Here is a 20,597-nt window from a genome sequence, read left to right on the forward strand (position 1 = left end):
TCAAAAACCTGCGCACGTGATAAACATTCATCGCCATGAACTTCGTTTAATAAAAGATAAGTTTCAGTAGCGGTTTTACCCAGTTTTGATGGGAAATTTCACGACAATTCGTTGCTCTGCTACTTGTGTAGTATCATGTTTTCGGGCAAAACGAAACTAACATCTCTTACACAAACTTTCGGTTCCGGTCAGACAGATTTCTCTACAAACACGTGAGACGCTGCAATCGAAAGAGAAGGCTTTACGCTGCACAGCTGTCCGGTCGTTTAAGATTTGGCGCATGCATAGTTTTTCTGTAGCAGCATCAGTCTCGTTATTTAATAGCCACACCTCCGTATCTCTATCTAAAAACATATTTCGAGAGAAAACTCAATAAATCGAAATTTTCTGTGTATGAAAAGACTTTTTACAACGGATAGCAGAAAGTAAAATATGTTGACTAGAGTGCTGTTTTCATTGTTCGAGATAAGGGCTAAAGGAAGGGAGAGATCGCGTTCAGAATAGGTTGGTCCAATAATTGTGTTGAACTACTTGCTATTGTTTTTTTTATATATTTATTGGTGGACATTTTTAATGCCGGAAGTATTAAGAAATTGTCGGAATCGGAATTAATTTCAACAAGAGGAAGTTGAATTCTATTTCTCTCTGTAGATGACTTATTTATTTATGTAGTTTTGGTGTTGTTGGGCAGGCGCGCTGACAGATCAATACGGATCAGCTGATGAACTGTGGATGGGGTGACCCCGCGCACAGCATAACACGATCTTACCATGCAGTTGTTAACCTGACACCAAAAGCAGCACGGTATTCTGTTTTATGCTGTAAATAACATACTTTTTTTTTTTCTTTACTTGGAAGAGTATGTAATACATGTGGGCTACATTCACCTAAAAAATAATAATATTAATAAAATAAACTAATCCATTTGTCGTCCAAGAATGTGCGAGTTCGGTCAGGCCGGCTGAGACATGGCCAGTCGACGGCCTAACAAGAAACGGTCGCCCCGTCATTCAATGCCGTTCGCAGCTATACTTCAGGTAAATATCAAATTCTATTGTGAAAAATCTCATGTTTAATTGTTTATAGAAGTCAAAGATTTTCTTTTTTTAAGACTTGGAATTTTTACTAATTTTTGAGCTTGCTTTGATAATTTACATTTGCTACACAACAAAGCAAACTGTGCTTGAGGGAGGATGGCCGGTAATTAAGTGAAAGAGATAAAAGTATTAAATTTGGTAGTCAATAATAAGACAATAAGCTTATCACTTTTTATTTAAAGTTCCCTAAACAATCAATTTACTAAAACGTAACAGTCAAGGGAAAATATTACAAATTTCAGTCCTATTCATCTTTTTGTCGAGCTTTCAACCCAGGAGGTCTTCAATACTTATAACAAATTACCTTTATTCTTACATGGTAGTTATTATGAAACCCTTGCTAACCACAAAGAATAACTCGAAATGTTTTTGCGGTTGAGTCTGGTTGGGTAATAAAAATACCTTTTAAATTCTCAAAAAAGTCACAACAAAGACAATAAGAAAACCTTTGAGATAAACATAAGTTTTATACTGACTAAACCATATGTTTAATTATTGTTTAAATAAAATGGGAGCAACGGATGAAGTAATAGAGAGGTACAATCACCAGTTTTAATTGAAAAGTTAGCATACTCTGATTTGAGTATAGATTATGAAAAGAATCTGAGAAAGATCACCGAACTGTTGTTACAAACTTAGGCTAAATGTAATGATTGCAGTACTGTGCTTATTTAAAAGCTACAAAACTATTCATGCTAACGCAATTATAACCAAAATTTAGTACCTTACTTTCGAGACTTCCTTGACATTGTTTAACATGCTAATCAAGCCTGTCTCTAAGTTAAAAGAACTAGCTGAGTTTGCACTATGGCATACCGAACATCTGTTTGAGTAAAACAAAAAAAAAGCTGTAATTTCTCAACTTGCTGGAACTGCCTTCCCCGTTTGAGCACAGAATGTGGAAATTGAATTGAACAGCCGAACCTTCGAATCATAACCACATTATTCCTGTCATATAACAACAATATTTAAAGCAAATTGATACTTAATTTATGTAAAAATTTTTTTTTTAAGATTTAAATTTAAATTAAATTTTATACCCAAATATTCATATTTTGCCCTCGAGAAAACTACTTTTCTATTCCAGAAATTTTACTAGCAATTGATTTAAATATCTTTTGAGCTACATTTTGTGAACATTATTTATTAAAAGTATACATTGTAAACTAACTAAAATTTTACTAATTAATCAATAAAAGAATTTCAACACTAGCATACGCTAACAGGTTCAGATTTTCACCTTAATACCAAATAATTCTAAAATAGGTCAAACAATAGCGGACTTTTATGTCATTCTTGCTTCATTTCTAACTCCCACACATCAGACCCACAGGGTTAGCCCACTATGGGTCAACAAAATCAAAAATGCAGGACGTGAAGACCACAAAGAAGGGCATACTCCTAATTCTTTAGCTCTGGACTGTGCTCCATTACAAGATGTGATTTTTATAGTGGAGTAACCATTCCGGGAAACTGCCTTAAACTCTTCCGGAGAATGTGCTCGAAGTTTCCGAACTAGTCTGCTTACCCGTGTATTATTTAGACATGGTGTTAATTAAAGAAATCCCCTAATAGTGCTATAGCCGAAACTGTAGGTTTCGTTTTTTATGTAGAGGAATTATTTAATGATTGGGTAAAACACATTGAAACAATCACGACTGGAAAAATTTGTTTACAAAATATTCTCCAATTTTATTTTATTGATTTTTTTCTTTAATATTATATATTTTAATTCATCCAGCCTTCGTAATTTATCCAGTTTAGAATTGCTCAAATATTCACCTTTTTTAACGGCTTCCTAACATTTTGATTTAATTTTCCCAGCTTGTAACCTATATTAGATTAGTCGCCTCTTTAGTAGCCAGTAAGTAACAAAGGTCTAACGTTTCATCATTATGACATCTGGTTTGCTTTTAAAAAACTTCTTTTTCTTTAATATACTCGTATAAGGCACGTCAACATCTGAGGTTATTGGCGCCCAGAGCTTTTTTTCAGTGCACTCTCGTTAAAGACAACACTGTCCATCACCGTACAGTGAGCTGTAAGAAGCTCCTAGGAAGAAAAAAAATCTAAGGGCCAGCAGCTGGATTCGAACCCGGGACTTCCGCGTGGGAATCAAATACGCTAACCCAGGGGTCGGCAACCCGCGGCTCGCGAGCCGCATGCGGCTCTTATATCCAAATTGAGTGGCTCTTCAGCCTGTCCAAAATAAATTGTATATTTCAATTTTATTGAAACAAATGAAAATTTCATTTATTAAAGTAAAGATATTTTTTCAAAAAGAATTTTAAATGTGATAGGTTTGAAATTGAATAGAATTATATTAAAATAAAGCACGTAATTATATAAGACTACCGCCATTTTCATTCAAACACTGGTTTAGTTATTATTTATTTGTTTATTTTCTTTGCAATATGCGAAAATAAATATGTAAAATAGTCAAAGTTGGGTGTTTTTCAACGTTACGCCTTTTTCGTGCAGTTTTTGACGATCAACCCTTTTACCACTGTCCTACCGGACAGTTTTAAAGCATTTAAATGTTATTGAATATCATAAAATAATAATTTGTGAATACAAATGATCTACAGAGTTTGTTTACACTATCATCCTTGCGGCTCTTGGTAAGATTTATTAAAATTATTTAAGGAGAAATGGCTCTCTACTTAAAATAGGTTGCCGACCCCTGCGCTAACCGCATAGCTAATCCTTTCACTCCCTTCCCTTATTGTTTTTGTTATTATTTTAGCTAGCAAAAAGCTTTTTTTTTCGCTGTGTGTTTATTATTGAATGTATTATTAATATATAACTGCGAAAGATAGCTCTCGAAGCAAAAATATTCATATACAAATTCTATTATAATTAAAAATAATATTACAATATAATTTTTACATAATTATAATAACATTATCCCCTCCCAACTTTTCTTATTATTCGCGAACAATAATTTAGTTAATTAGTTAGCGTGTAACTCACATTAACATGCTCACTTTATGATTTTTTTTGAACTTTAAACTTAATTCAAGAGGAATATGATCTGAATATAATTCTAAAACTGTTGACATAACCAGATAATCGGTTAGTAAACAGTAATAATCTATGTCTGAGTTGCCCTGCCAACAGACATACATGTACTGCCAACAGACATACATGTACTGGCCATAACAATCACGAAATACTGATCATCCATTCGATTTACATAATTCCGTTATCTTTGCATAACTTAAATTGTTTTTATTCTTCTTAATTCAAAACCCTGTCTTTAGAATTGAAATTTTTAACTGTAATTTCATTAGGTAATATTTTGTTATGGTTGTCCATTATAACCGGGCTAGACAATCTGGTTATTTTAAAGTACTTAAAGATTGTGTGTTGGGCGCCATTATCACTGGCTTAGAGAAATCACTAAGGGAGCCAAGTGTTTGTACAGAAAAATAGAATAAAAAAAGGGAGCCACATCTTTTGATAAGTTTAACTTCTTAAAGGAAATGAAGTAAAAGAAACATAGTGCCCCATTATATACTAAAAAAAAGCAGTACATATATAAAACTACAGAACGGACTAGGTAGTGCCTAACGTGCATTAAAGTATTCCATAACAGTTATATTCGCCAAAGAGCAAGAGTTACTGCCATCAACTCACAACTAAATAGAAACAGGAAAAATCTGCTTAAAACTTTTTTTGTGTTTAAGCCTGTTAGCGCTCTCTCGTAGCAGGGAGCTCAGTCTACTCCTCTCGTACCCTTCACCGTATAGGGCAGTGGTGGGCAAACTTTTTTAATGGGGGGGGGCCACAAAGTTTAAGAAATTCTAGAGGAGGGCCAGAATTATAGAAAAAATGCATTTTGTGTTAAAGCTTTTAATCATAATATTATAAAAACATTACAGCATTATACACTTGTGTAACTACGCGGCTAGTTTAGCTTCACCTATAGGTTATGCATCTATTATTCTACTAAGTAGAATCTACTTTATACTTCTCGACCGTCAAAACGTAATTATAGCGGGCCGTATACTATCCTTTTCGATGGACCCTCGGCGGGCCGGAGTTGGCCCGCGGGCCGTACTTTGCCCGTCACTGGTATAGGGGGACAGGTCTCATTCATTCACACCCACTTAGGCTCACTAGAGCCATCTAGCGGCTTTGGCGCATAGCTTAGTTACATTACATTTGCTTTAAATAAAACTTGATTACCAACTTTTTTAAACATAATTATTTCAGACAAATTTCTTCTATAACCTATAAAATTCTATCTGACTTACTCAATTCTTACTCCTCTTCAATACAGTTCTAAATAAAATTATTAAAGACACGTTCGAGTTTAGTTTTTTTTTGTTTTTTAATGTTTTAAAGCGCGTCAACATCTAAGGTTATTGGCGCCCGGTGCTTTTTTTCAGTGCACTGACAGCCTCCGGACAGTGTTCTCTTGTAACAGACAACTGTCCATCACCGGACATCAAGCTGTAAGAAGCTACTAGGAAGAGAAAATCTAAGGGCCAACAGCCGGGATCTCCGCGTGTGAATTCAATACGCTAACTACATAGCTAATCCCTTCCCTTTCAAACTTTGTTATATCTTTTTTTTCAAAACAAAATGTTCATTTGACAAAAATGGATACAAAAATGATAATAAATAAATAAGCCATTGATTGAGCGAAATGCAAACAATTAACAGTAAGCAACAAACTCAATAAAAAAAATCTCTATTATATCATTTGTAATTTAAACCCTTAATATTTTATGGTAAGTATTAATAAATAAGAACCTACTAATAATTGATTCATTAATTACGGAAGCCATTGCCCGTTGCCACGTTAGAGATGACCTTGTTAATGAGCAGTGTTCACTACTGGTGAATACTGACTTCACTCAGGATTTTCACTGCCATAAACACGACCTCCTTGGTTAGCAAGCTTTGAAAAAGTGTCCTGTGTGTCTCAAAATCATCTTTTCCTTCTTCTGGTATTAAGCCAACTTCATCATCCCGTTTGAACCTAAAAAGTTTGATAAAATTAACGGATAATATTAAATTATCAGTGCAAAATCTGATCTACAATCAGTTTTCAACTTGCGAAATTTTTATTCTCACCAATATAGTAGCTTAGTTCTGATTCTCGTCAATGCTGGCAAATCTTGATCTATCAATAAATCGGTACTTTTAGTTTTACAGATATTAGGCCATTATATCCTTGTAATTAGCAAATTCAATCACTACTATTCTTTTTCCCGATGTGTTTCGTCCTGCAAGAAAGGCTTGAAGTAAAATTAAAGTAATTCCCTATTTTTTCAGGCGAGCTTTACGTACAACTACCAATTAGGTGTCGTGGACGGAGGCGACTAGCAAACATACTTTACTGTAAATTTCTTTTATTAACCATTAAATAAAATCCAAGGCCTAAGACCGGGAATCGAACCCCGTACTACAACACATATTAGCTTTACAGATCTCACCTGTAACCGCTCGGCTATCTTTGGCGCCTTTAAATGCCAACTGCACGAGGTGTTCCCAGGCGGTCACCCATCCAGATACTAACCACGCACGATATTGCTTCACTTCGGTGATCGGACGAGAATCTCTGTATTCAACATGGTATGGCCGTTGGCTTGAAGTATATTTATTTTACCTCGGATGATCCAAAAATCTTCTACACCGCTTTTTAAAAAACATTATTTTTTAGGCTTAACTAAATTGACTTAGTGATTCTATTGACAGTAGTAGTTTTTCTAAATCTAAACAACATCCTTCGAAGGGGTTTGGGAGACTCAACCAACAGTACAATGTCGTCCACAGTTAATACAATTTTAATTTTTAAGCCACCCATCCAGATACGACTCCAAGAGAAGCAATTTTCATTTCATACTGCTGAAGCTCTTTAAATATGATTATCTTTTTTCTTTTTTTTTTTTACAAACCCAGAAAACTGAGCTTATGGAAAAGTGCATCTCTATTTATGAAATAGAGCCCGAAAATCCACAACCACATAAAAGCGTATAGTTTTATTTTTTTGTAGCACCATTTAAGTCGACAAGCCTTTGAAGTTTTTTCATCTATTGTGGACATAGTCTTCCTAAAGCCAGTCTGGCAATCAGAATTTTACTGCCCTTCACCCATTTGTCCAATATCAGCAAAAGAAATGAATAATTTAGTTAATGCATCATAAAATGAAATCTAGAACTAAATTCATTTCACCCATTTTATGGAGAGAATAAATAATCGAGTATTTTAAAGCTTTTGGAATAGTGCTAGTGTTATATATTTTGTTAAAGTATAATAAAATGTAATCCCACAAAATATTCGGAGCATTTTTATAAAATTCATAAGGAATTCTATCTTCCGGGCCGGATTTAGATGAAAAGAGGCCCTAGGCTATTCCACTTATGAGGCCCTTTCACCTCCCATTTTTAAGTTTGTAAAATACATGCAAGGTAATAAAATACATCACTACTGTGATATGTATCAATATGTTAGATGTTAAAATATAATATGTTATATTTTTAGAATATTCTAACTTTAATTTTGCTAACAATTTGAATGTAGGCTCCTTTTGATCTTGAGGCCCCAGGCTTAAGCTTAGTTAGCCTATAGGAAAATCCGGCCCTGACTGTGGTACTAGCTCAACAGGTTGTACAATAGTATAGTACAATAACTAAGGAAACTAAACAGTGAACTTGATGAATTCTTAAAGTAATCTTTAAAAGTACCACATCTTTAACTACATTATAGAACAAAATTACTTCTTCTTAACGTACCCCTAAAATCAGTAGATCTGTTTTTGCCTTATTTACACGGAATGTAATCATTTGTACAAACTTCAATTATTTTTCAATACAGATGTTTTAATAGTGAGTATTGGCTTCAAGCTAGTTCTTTGTCATTAGACCGGAATTCGTATTTTTAAATAAATTCCACAATTTAAATGATTCCTGACATTTAATAAGCTCATTGCCAAACCAACTGCTTATCATTCGATAGTAAAAATTATCATTAACCGTAAATATATACATAATTTGAGGCTGGTTCCCTCGTTACAGACAACACTGGCCAGCAGCTGGATTCGAACCCGGGATCTCCGCGTGAGAGTCCAATACGCTAACCCTGTAGCTAATCCTTTCCCTTTCTCGACATTATTAATAATTCTTCAATTTTCTCATTTTTTGATTAATGCACTTCATATTCCGTCTTGAGGTCAAAATTTACGGCTTGAAAACACTTTGAAAAATATTTTTTAATAAAAACCAAAAAATACGCGACAATAAAGATATACGTAGCAGTTCACTCAGCAAGAGTTTAAAGGTAACATCCATCCTATATACATGTTTGTGCTAGTAATTAACAGTTAATGAATTGTGCTGTGTTAGCTAGGAAGCCGGTTATGGAATGTAAGCGCCGTAAGTATCTTGGTGCTGACATCATGCAACGTGGTGCTGATGCTGCGACTGTTGCAAACCGAATGTTCTGGAGATCTGCCATCACGGCCACAACCACCTCCAATGCCACCGGCTATTCTTGACCTAGAACTTCGCCATACACTCACTGTGACCAACACGACACCCATCTTCAGTGCGGACCTTCAACTGGGCCGCTGGGACACCACAAGGTTCTACCATATATACTAAATATTGTTCTATAACTTTATATTTAAGGCGCATGAATGTCTATATTATTATTCTCGTCATAGTTTCAATATTTAACCCAGACCCATGGATCATCATGCTGGAATGGTATTTGCCTTGCTCCCTTCACCCAAGATTATTATCTTTAGGTAGAAGGAAAATAGAAACATTATTTTAGGTACCAAACACGCTTGCGCGGCGCGCAGTGCTGTAACTAATAATTTCTTAATAAAACATCTCAGTTCTTAGCAAATCATTCGTGGCCTAATAGTATAATGGCAAGCGACATGACAAGCACGGTCTAACTATAATGATCCTGCGCGAGCACGGCAAGTGCCATTCCTGCACAAATAGGATCCGTTCGTTCAATCGAATCGCAAAAGCTTACGACAGCCTAGATTAACCAGACCCGTCATAATGAATCTGTTTATTAGATTAGGAAACATGTGAGTCGGCCAGATCTGGCAATTCGCCATTGATTGGTTTCGTTAGGTCAGCAAATCGATGAATTCCAGTTTAAAGTGTAGCGCAACGTGCAGACCGGCAAGGGATCTTTCCCGAAATCAACTTTATTACTTTTTTTTTATTTCATTTCATTTATTCTTTCCAATCTGATAATCGCAGGAATTTTAGCATGTAACCTGCCTTAGTGAAGGTTATTGATGGTGTTCTTAAGGCTGTTGATTGGTGTATTCAGCTCTTTAATGTGGTTTTAATAATATTACTGAAGGTCGTCAGCACAAGTTGCAGACAGTTAGTTCTAGCTCAGTGCTGGTGCTAGAGTCTAATTAAAGTAAACTATTAAATAAATATCTAAAATATGATATACGTTTTATTAGGCGCCACGTTAGCCGAGCGGGTTAAGAGGCAAGACCTGCAAAGCTAATATGTATTGTGGTACTGGATTCGATTCCCGGTCTTGGCCTTGGATTTTATTTAATGGTTAAATGAGAAATAGTGCAGTACGCTTGCTAGTCGCCTCCGTCTACGACACCTAGTAAATGGTAGTTGGACGTTAAGCCCCGCCTGAAAAAAATAGGCGATTACTTTACTTTACTTTTTTTTTTTTGATATATTATTTTTGTGCAAGACCTGATAAATTTGATAAATGTCATCAATCCATCATTCTTATCTGGTTATTAGGATTTTTTTTTTTTTTTCGTAAAGGGGAAAATAACTAAGCGAAAGGTTGAGAAAGTGGTGCTCTCTTTGCTTATATACTAGTGAGATTAGTAAATGTAATCTACGGCTATTTTTGCTGGTTAAATTTACTAATATATAAATATGTTAATTTTAAACTGCATGTAAATAAAATTAATTACTCAGATCCAAGTGGCCTCCAAAAAAAAATACAGTATTAAATCCTAACAAATATAAGTTTAACCCAGATAAAAATTGTATAATTTGTAAATCATATGGTTATAATCTTGAAGATTTTTATCTGAACTGCATCCACTAGCATCTTGAAGTGAAAAGTGATTGTCTAAATATTTCACACATTCTCACAGATTTGAAAATATTTAATAAGTAAGCTACAGAGAATCAAATTCGTATATCTTAAGAGGCTGGTAGTTTCCTAATAGATAGGATCATTAGCATATATTTTTTATACTCTCATAATAGGTTTGTATCTAAACTATCTTTACTGTAAGTGCTTATTCACTTTTTTAGAACGATAAAGATGGTAGACCATGTTGTAGTGGGTGACGATTTCAGAACGCTATCGTCTAGGTATTCGGTCTGCCTGGCCACTCAGAGTTCCGTAGAGAGGCTACATTCCTTAGTTGAAGTAGCCCACCACTGGACCGGCCCAATCTCTGCAGCACTCTTTGCGGCCGGAGATGACGAATTCAGCATTTTGCAAGGTAAACCTTACACTGTGTTGTATTGAAAAAAAAATCTGAAATAAAAAATTCAACAACTTTCATTAGTGTACGTTTTTTAAATTTTAAATTTTTACAATCTCTCTAATATATCAATATTTGATATAAGGTGATAATTATTGAGAACTTTCAATATCCTTCATATTTCGAATGGCTGTATCTCCTATCCTGTTGGTGTAATCTACGCGCAAACATAGGCAATTATAATACTCCTCTATCTCCACAATTGTGCACAATTCAAGCTTTCTAGTTGTATGTCATTATTATATTACCTATGTTATTATTTATGAATAATAATAAAAACAACAATAATAATTAATTCTGCTTTGAATTTTTACTGCAAAAAGTTTTGTTGTGGATCCAATCTACATATAATTTTATAAGCGGCCCACAGGCTTATAATGAATTTTCCAATTGAACCCACAAGATCATTTTGGTGGTCCACCCTTCAACTAGAGCATTCTTTCTACCAAGCATTCGCTAAATAATCACTAGAAAACTCCTATTATGGTCTGCCTAGATGGTGCGAAAAAGTAAGATTTTAATGTTGAATAACCATTTACTAGACCAGGTCTGAATGTTGCAGACTGGGGCGCCCTTTCTGCATGATATTTGCTTAATAATCACTGGAAAAGTCCTAATTCCGGCTCAGATTGTCCCAAAAAGTAAGATTTTAATGTTGAATAACCATTTACTAGACCAGGTCTGAATGTTGCAGACTGGGGCGCCCTTTCTGCATGATATTTGCTTAATAATCACTGGAAAAGTCCTAATTCCGGCTCAGATTGTCCCAAAAAGTAAGATTTTAATGTTGAATAACCATTTACTAGACCAGGTCTGAATGTTGCAGACTGGGGCGCCCTTTCTGCATGATATTTGCTTAATAATCACTGGAAAAGTCCTAATTCCGGCCTAGATTGTCCCAAAAAGTAAGATTTTAATGTTGAATAACCATTTACTAGACCAGGTCTGAATGTTGCAGACTGGGGCGCCCTTTCTGCATGATATTTGCTTAATAATCACTGGAAAAGTCCTAATTCCGGCTCAGATTGTCCCAAAAAGTAAGATTTTAATGTTGAATAACCATTTACTAGACCAGGTCTGAATGTTGCAGACTGGGGCGCCCTTTCTGCATGATATTTGCTTAATAATCACTGGAAAAGTCCTAATTCCGGCTCAGATTGTCACCAAAAGTAAGATTTTAATCTTGAATATCCATTTGCTAGAGCAGGTCTGAATGTTACAGACTGGGGCGCCCTTTCTGCATGATATTTGCTTAATAATCACTGGAAAAGTCCTAATTCCGGCTCAGATTGTCCCAAAAAGTAAGATTTTAATCTTGAATAACCATTTACTAGAGCAGGTCTGAATGTTACAGACTGGGGCGCCCTTTCTGCATGATATTTGCTTAATAATCACTGGAAAAGTCCTAATTCCGGCTCAGATTGTCCCAAAAAGTAAGATTTTAATATTGAATAACCATTTTCTAAAGCAGGTCTGAATGTTACAGACTGGAGCGCCCTTTCTCCATAATATTAGCTTCTTAATTAAGCAGATAATTAGGAAGCGATCCATTCTAACTATTTGTAGAAAGATCCCTCACCAAATGTTTTGTTCTATAGGCTATGTTGAATTCTTAAGAAGATGTTACGCGCCAGTACGTGAGAGAGTTAGCTTTCATGTTGCTTTCCCGAAAGAAAGACTACCAACACAGTCATTTATGACAGAGAAGATAAGTGGATTTGATTGTGCACATCCAGAAGCGTCTTTACAGGAGTTACTGCACTTACGAACACCAGAGACTGTAAGATGGAGACTGAGGAATCCATATCCGCAAAATCACTTGCGCAATCTGGCCAGAAAGAATTGCCAAACTTCGCATGTATTTCTGACTGATGTCGATATTGTGCCTTCACTAGATCTCGCTCAAGGAGTGGATATATTTTTGAAGGTTTGTAAATTCAGTTTATTTTATTGTAGTGCTTATTGTACACAATCAAAACTTTCTCAAATATTTCATTGATCTAATCAGGGATGTCTTCCGGCACAGTTTTGGACCAAATTCAAAAACGCGACTTAATGGATGCTTAAATATCTTGTGCAGATAGCGTAGAGCATCATATCAGAGTTTTTTTGACGGCTGAAAGCAAGCGAAAACAGTAGGATTGTATGCAATATCAAGCGACCTTGTAGGAATTCAATGGAGACTGCCAAAGAAGCCTATGGCACCGCGATCCAGAGGTCTATTGTATTCTCAGTATGGTACGGCTCCAAGACATAAGTAGCTGTGTTACATAGGGCTAATCGAAGGTTTTATAACTCGAGAAGGCAACTAAATTAGTCACAGTTATCGAAAAAATCTGTGCTGCCATATCACAAAACGGTGAATAATCAGTTTCTAAGTTGTCCTTTGCTTGAAATGCCAGACCATTTTCTGCGGGCTGTTAAGTCTTACAAAGTTACCTTAGGAATTAAGCAACCTGGCGGGAATTGGTCGCAAAAAGATAATTGTATGGTCTGAGCGTGGGTCTTCCATGATTTAGGAGTAATGATTAATTAAGTTTACAATGGAAATATTCCTAAGTTCTTGTAGCCACTTAGATGGCGCCTTGGTGCCTACAGATTGGGAAAGCATATGTATTGCTCGGAATGGTGACTGATTGTTATAATTGTTTTCCCAAGAAGAGGAAGAAATAGCACTGCACTGCTATTAGTATGTCGGGCTTACTTGGCTTAGAAGGTAAACTAATGCCTTCAACCTTTGGGTCAGGTGGTATTGTGGCGCTATCTCTTGAGTGTCACAATGATAGTACCACATGACGCCTAACATTCCCGGTGAAAATTTCCAGTGGATAGATTTATGTGTTACAGCGTTGTTCATGATATTTTAAAATAATGTTCTTTGTTGGTTGAACAGGCTGAAACTTGCAAGAGATTGTGCGCTTACGTGGTGCCTACATATGAATTAGACCCTAGGGTCACCTTTCCTCCAAACAAGTCTGAGCTGGTGCGACTAACCACGAGAGGCCTGGCTCGTCCATTTCATCATAAAGTATTCATCTACAATCAGTTTGCTACAAACTTTTCAAGGTAATTCTTATGTTTTAGTTATTAATGCACTCAAGTTCATCCGAAATACTTTCTCTTATTACTTGCAAGAACTGCAACTGACGCATCTAATGTAAACATTCTGAGAACGTTGCAAGCTAATGAATGTATACCTACACAGTAATTCAATTGTGGTTCCCTTACTGAAGTTTTAGCTGACATTCAACTCTTTTTTTTTTTAATGCAATATTTTTGTGATTTTCTCAAAAATGGCAGCTATGATTTTCTTAACGTTTTGTGCAGTAGGTGCTGTCTTATTGGCCTACCATTTTTGTTGGAGGAAAGAACAGTTTTTCTGGCAATCTTAACCCTCCCTCTAATCTTCTTATCTTTATCTTTATCTTCCTTCAATGCACTCTAATCATTCCTTTAGCGTACCCTTCTTTTGAACTAATAATAATAATAATAATTATAATAATATTTATTCTTCATATGAAATATTTACAAATTACAAAATGAACATATTGTACGGCTTGGAAAATCCGTCAGCCGGAGCTTTTGAACAAACTAAACATGGTATTAGCGAAACGGTCTTAGGTAGCAATACATCATCATAAGTCCGGCACTCAGGCATCATACTTTGACCGTAAAAACTTTTAATTGTACTTAGTGATAACCTCCGTGTATCAGTAATTCTTTTACTCTCTGATTTTTGTTGTCTGCCACACGATTACTTCATAGATTTTTGAATTACTAATTGCATGTATCATAAATTATCTTTAGAAGAGAGGCTTTTTATAGCAATGACAAAAGAAATTACTTTTAAAAATAATTTCAGATTCCTCAGAAAATTATTAGGAGTAGTTTATATCACCAAACCGAATTAATGACATTCGTAGAAATTATGACAGATTCTCATCACTTCAGTAAATAGGGAGGGGATTAGCGGGTACTGGATTCTAGCGCAAAGATTTTCTCTTTTTATAAGCTTCTTATAGCTCACTGTCCGGTGATGGACAGTATTGTTTTTAAAGCGAGAACACTGTCCGGAAACCGATAGTGCACTGAAAAAACTTTGGGCGCCAATGATCTATGACGTTGACGCGCCTTAAATAATAAAAATTAATTAATTTGAAAAAAATCAGTAAATTTCAAGTATTGAATTTATCAATGAAAATCATTCAATAAGTAAGAGAAAGTCGTGCTATTGTTCTCTATTATTCTCTAATTCTTGAACGAATGGACTAATTTACTTAAAGAGAACTATGAGTTTCAGATGGGAACAAGATCTACACAATGCAGCTGTACATATTAGCCACAGTGTAACTAACTTTGAATTTCTGTACGAACCATTCTACATAGCACCGGACACTGTGCCTCCACATGATGAGAGGTTTATCGGCTATGGGTTCACTCGCAATACACAGGTATTTCTAACTCTTTCGCTCTGTCATACCTTTGCTACCGTAAGAACTGTTTTTATTTATTTATTTATTAAATCAACATCGCGTCAACATCTGAGGTCATTGGCGTCTGGAACTTTTTTCAGAGCACTACCGGCCTCCGGATAGCACTCTCTCGTTATAGAAAACACTGTCCATCCTAGGAAAAGTAAATCTAAGTGCCAGCAGTTGGATTCGAACCAAAGTAAGCGCTGACCACTGCACTATAAAACTATAATTCTATTTAGCAGCCAACAGTGACATACACACTTACGTGTTTGCTCCAAATATCCATTTCTAACTTTAAAGAAAGAATGCTTGTTTCCTCCTTGCCCAATCATCCAAGAAATAAAGCAGAAATTAAAGTTGAAAATTAGGAGCTACTTGCACTAGACTATTAGGTGTAGTTCAGTCTGGAATGACGCAGAAACAAGCAATACATTCAAGAATGTGACTGTAATCTGAAGAGCTTGAAATTTGGACTTCCTAAAAGCCGATCTGCAGTAGCAATAAGTCACCCGTATTGAACTTACCTATGTTCTAATTTTAACTGCTATTTTACAATCATATATTCCAATAACAAACTATTTAGTTTCTGAACCAAGACTATTTTGCAAAATATTACGATAGTCTTTTTGCTCTTAAATGAAAACCTTTGTATGATTTGATCTTAATATCTTAGTTTGTTTTTTATTTTAATTTTTTTGAAAGATATGTCTGTCATTTTTTAAACATTAATGATGAGTTCAACCCCTAAGAATGTTCCGAATCGGTACTGGTGATGTTATTGGAAGAAGACAGAACTTACCGATACATTGTGCAATATACGATAGTGCTAAGGATTGTGTGATGCAAAGAGAGACTCAGGGTCAGGCTAAAGAAAAATATAAAAAAAAGTTCAAGATCGTTTAGTAGTGCTGGCAGAGGCTTCGAGACCAAGCTTCTGTAAGATCCGTACCAACTCCTTCAGACAGATTCATGGTTTTTTGAAAGCAAATGGACCGTTAGAAGGTTGAGGACCAAAACTTGTTTGATCTCACGGAGATCTGGCAGTAACTGAACTTTATTCAGTACCGAACATCGTGATTTTAATTTGCTTTGGACAGGGCAACTGACTTTATTTTTTTCTCAGATGGCTTTTTTCTTTATTTTTTTGTACTGAGTAAGTGCATGGCAATGCTTCATGACCTTTTATGTCAGCACTTTTGGCAACACAGTTATTTTATCTTAGACTTTCATTCATTATCAGAGGTGATTAATAAGTTTGGTGTAGAGAATTCGAAACTATGTTTCCGTCTCACACTACACTTTGAGACACCAAGAGTTTAGTGTGAAATGGAAACCTAGTTGCAAATCGAATAAACATGAGTGCTATTACTGATAAACTTGTAATTTCTATCTTGTTTTGTTTTACAGGTATACGAAATGTTCGTGGTTGGCTATGAATTCCTAGTTCTCTCACCAGTGTTTACAATCCACTGGGGTCTGCAGAACAGGAAAGGTCGGCCTTCTTGGAGAGAACGACAGAATACAAATAATCGAAAGAATTTCGATCAATTCAAAAGAGAAGTATTTGCACGTTACAACAAGGATCCATTAAACATGGTAGTTGGTAGGACTAAAGAGCAAAATACAAACATTCGTAAAGCCATGTGAGTTTTTTCTTTCCTTTTCTTTAGGAACTAAACAGTAAATTAATAGAATAAATTCCGCGGATTAGATAGTTCTCCGTGTGCATTCGAAGAGACTTAAGAACCCTAGGTGTGGTGCTGTACCTCTCTATTGGTCAGACTGGAAGACATCACGATTTTAAACCTAGACTTCACCGATGGCATCAAACTCTTCAGTCTAATCTTCAGCAGCTGAACAATTGTCTTGCAACAAACGTAAACCTTATAGAAAATAGTTTAAATACCTTAAATATATATATATATATATTATAATAATAATAATAATAGATCTAGACCTAGTACTCATTAAGTATAAGAAAAGTGTAACCACAAAAAGTGCGTTTAGATAGGAAGTCCCTTAGAGCCGACGGATCTTAGAAGTTCAAAGGGATCATAAAAAGTGAGTTAGCTCTGTAAAGTGGCCTTTAGCATTGCCAACTATACTGATGTGTAGTTGAAAAATTAGTTGGCCTGAGGTAGCATCGGCAACATGTGATAACTGTAACTGCAATGATAAAGCGAGTATTATTTTTTTAGTGCTTAATTTTGAATTAGATTTTCAAAAAGCCGCAAAACTACGCTAGCAGCTGCACCAATAATTTGATACTACTTGTACATACTGCCTTACGGCTCTTTGCAGCTCTCAAGGTCTGGCTGAAACTTTGCTGCTCCATATTTTCCTTGGAGTATAAAAAGCTAATGCCTTAATTAAATAAAGGAATGTCTTTACGAACGTATGCTGAACAGACTTTACACAATATTAATTATAAAAAAACTCAAATGAGCAACATCATCAAAACTCATTTAAAAATACATTTTAACACATTCTCTTTAACGTCAGCTGAATATAACCACTAAACGTACACACAACCTTCACACCCTTGCTGAGGACTAAGTTCATTCTCCACTATTCTAAGTCTCATTTACTTTTTCTGTACAGAGATGGCGGCTAACGGCGTATCTTAAGACACTGCCAGTTCTGCAGCAAGTCCATTAATACTTGTGGATTTGATTCGACTGCTTCACATGATGGCTGCCCCTATTCTGTCTTTCTCACTAAGGTCATATCACTAGTATTAAGTTTTTGAAAGCAACACCGTATAGTACTTTGACATCCTTCTTTGATTTCACATTGAGCACGCATAGCTACAGTGGTACTACACTTTTTTTTTAGTGACATAAATTTACTAAAATATGTAGGACTGTGTCTTAGTTCAAAGCACACAGTTGAACCAGGCAACATAACTTTAACTGAATCATCGACAGAATTGCTTAATATAATGTCATTTTTTTAAATATCTGACTCATACAACTTAATTTTAAAAGTCAAAAAACATCTTTAGTAAAAATAACGATCATTTATTCGTTTTTACCCCATTAAAAAAGAACATTTTTTATAAAATACAACATAATTTAAATTATTCAAAGAATATTTATAAATAGCGAACAAGATGCTCAGAAGCAGTTAGAGATAATAAACTTTTTAGTTTAAAATGGTTGTATAGAATTAAATAAATTTATGAACCTAGAGATAGATAAATTGGGTTGTTTATAGCAAATAGTGCTCATATAAAATTATATTATACTGTGACTGAAAAAAACGGATTTTTGTTCATTTTAATTGTTTGTTATTATTTATTAAGACAAAAATTTCATAGAACAGATAAAAAATGAATTCTTATTCTTATTGTTTATATTAAATTGTTAATTTTTAAGGAAAAATGTGTTGTGAACACTCACATGACTTTCTCTTACTGCAATCATAATAACCAAGTCTCATTCATTCTGATTTTGTTCTAACTTTGAATTTTACTGAACGTGATAGTAATTCCTTATCTAAATATATTAGCCATTACATTGGTACAATAGTTTTTATGTCGTTTCAGATAAACTGGATGTGGCTGGTAACATTGCCCACCACGTGCAAGGCATTCATCAAACCTTGGAAGTAAAGTTACAATTTCGGAGCAAAAGCCCTTCAGAACCCACCTAAAATAAATGTTTCCTAAAGTGTAAAGCGATAGATCTGTATTAACTCAGTAGTCGTACATGAGCAGAATACCTATCTATGCTATCTTATCTGGGCCGATACAATTACTCCAAAGAAGTACAACAGCAATCTAAATCGAATCATGGACCAAAATCCATATCGTAATTTGAGACAACAAAGATTTACAGCCGTTCGAACAATAAATAAGTATTTAAGAATTACCAAGATTCTATTTTAATATGGGGTGGGTCCTGTTCCTAAGGCAAAGCAGCCAAAAGTGTACATTGTGCCAACTTTTTTTTGTAAATCTTGTAAGAGAAACCTCCCCTGTTCACACCTTTTGCTCTATCATCTACTCTAGGATTATATCGCATCTAACCATTATGACGAGATCTGACAGGATGTCAAGAGAGTGTTTCTACTCTTCTTGCCACAATCTTCGCAGGGATTATTAATCCCATCCAGTGGGGATGTTTTCTAGAGCCATTTAAAAAACGTAAAGCTAGATTGAGTCAGCTAGGACAGCCTGGTCCGAGTAGAGACCTGCATACAGTTATCTGCAGGATCACGCAGTGGTATGCTTTTTGCCTTGTCTAGCATAAAAAAGTGGGACTTTTATGACCTCTTGCTGGCCCTAAATAAGTATTCTGCTGCCTAAAATCAACAAAAGAAGATAGATGATTGCAGTATCTTTTGGACCAGCCTCCGGCCCTTCGCCACTGGTTCAGCTACCAGGAATTGCTAAGGTCATGTCAAACGGCTGCCAGAAAAGCCTCCACGGGGATAACTAGTAGACTAGAAACAAGTATCTACAACTTCTTGTGGCTTTACTATTTTCACGAACATAAAGGTGAGGTTTGAGCGTAGCCACAGCAGTTTCTTCTGCCAAAAATGAACTAAAACCAAGTAAATAAAAACTACGAGCTGTAATCGAAAGTAAGTAATAATCTTGCGAAGACACATTATATAATTTTAATGGGGACTTTGGCACATAATTGGCATGAATGGGAATCCCACATCTGTCAGCGGCATTTGTCTCCTTCTCTTACTAGAACTTGTATTGCCCAATTGAAGTGAATGTGAATTCTGAGAGTGAATGTGCTGTAAAAAAAAAAAAAAACACAGGATTGCAAAAGAACTTCCCCCACAATAAATCTTTTTCCCCGAAAAATATTTTAAATACAAACGGCATGCCTACATATAAAAAGTGAAATAAAAAATGACTATTTCTAAAATGATAGTATCAAAATGAAAACAAAAATACTAAAATTAGTAACTGTAATTTTGGTTAATGGATTTTATATCTGTTAAAATTCTATTTACAACCGTAATATTTCATCTTACTGTTTTAAGAGAAAGTAAGTTATGGGGATACCAGCTCTCCAGGATTATATTATTCACTAATTGTGGAGCAAATCAGTTGTCACAACACTAGGAATGATAAATAAAAATCAGGGTATGTCATTAAAATTAAGAATATTAACTTTAAAATATTAATTATGTTTGTAATTATTGTATGTTATCAAGAGTTAGACAAATCAAATCGTAAGAATAATTTTAACTTAGGCAAATATGTTAACTCTCTGTGACAGAGTTGGCAGAGTGGTTACGAGCGCGGAATAATTACTAGGAAGTACCTATTTCAAATTATTATTTAATGGAAAAATACACTCAGGTGCAAAAAAAAAAATGTAATAACATTATGATTAAAAGAGAAAAATATCTCTAAATTCATTCCCTTGTTAGAACGGTTTACTTAGACATGAGAAATGTGTACTGGGCATTTTATCTCTTTGTTTGTTTTCTCTTTAGACTAAAAGTCATTAGCTTAAACATTATCCTAAACTGAATACCCAA

General features: G+C 35.1%; 1 protein-coding gene and 1 pseudogene across 5 annotated transcripts; one reads left to right on the plus strand and one right to left on the minus strand.

Annotated features, from left to right (window-relative positions):
• The first annotated feature begins 755 nt into the window (after window positions 1-755).
• On the plus strand, window positions 756-20,560 carry LOC141459308 (beta-1,4-glucuronyltransferase 1). Of its 5 annotated transcripts, none has more exons than XR_012461437.1 (9): window positions 756-1,037; window positions 8,453-8,691; window positions 10,379-10,572; window positions 12,213-12,541; window positions 13,508-13,680; window positions 14,915-15,065; window positions 16,497-16,732; window positions 17,691-17,904; window positions 18,637-20,560. XR_012461437.1 is itself a non-coding variant. In XM_074138218.1 (8 exons), exons 1-8 carry the CDS (start codon window positions 969-971, stop codon window positions 17,701-17,703), a joined length of 1,404 nt encoding a protein of 467 aa, XP_073994319.1. In that variant the 5' UTR covers window positions 756-968; the 3' UTR covers window positions 17,704-20,560. The 5 variants fall into 5 exon arrangements, 3 of the variants coding, with proteins under 3 accessions (XP_073994319.1, XP_073994320.1, XP_073994321.1); XR_012461438.1 differs by having other exon boundaries at window positions 17,691-17,811; XM_074138218.1 differs by having other exon boundaries at window positions 17,691-20,560.
• Window positions 6,579-6,697, minus strand: LOC141459593 (5S ribosomal RNA; annotated as a pseudogene).
• Window positions 20,561-20,597: the final 37 nt, after the last annotated feature.

The sequence above is a fragment of the Rhodnius prolixus genome, unplaced genomic scaffold (genome assembly GCF_049639745.1).
Source record: "Rhodnius prolixus isolate KJV_2025 unplaced genomic scaffold, Rpr scaffold_11, whole genome shotgun sequence".
Classification (NCBI taxonomy): domain Eukaryota; kingdom Metazoa; phylum Arthropoda; class Insecta; order Hemiptera; family Reduviidae; genus Rhodnius; species Rhodnius prolixus.

Coding starts and splice junctions, on each gene's coding strand:
- LOC141459308 (XM_074138218.1), top strand. CDS start 969: ATGGCCAGTCGACGGCCTAACAAGAAACGGTCGCCCCGTCATTCAATG. Junction 10,573..12,212: donor CGAATTCAGCATTTTGCAAG/GTAAACCTTACA, acceptor TTTGTTCTATAG/GCTATGTTGAATTCTTAAGA. Junction 13,681..14,914: donor TTTGCTACAAACTTTTCAAG/GTAATTCTTATG, acceptor TATGAGTTTCAG/ATGGGAACAAGATCTACACA.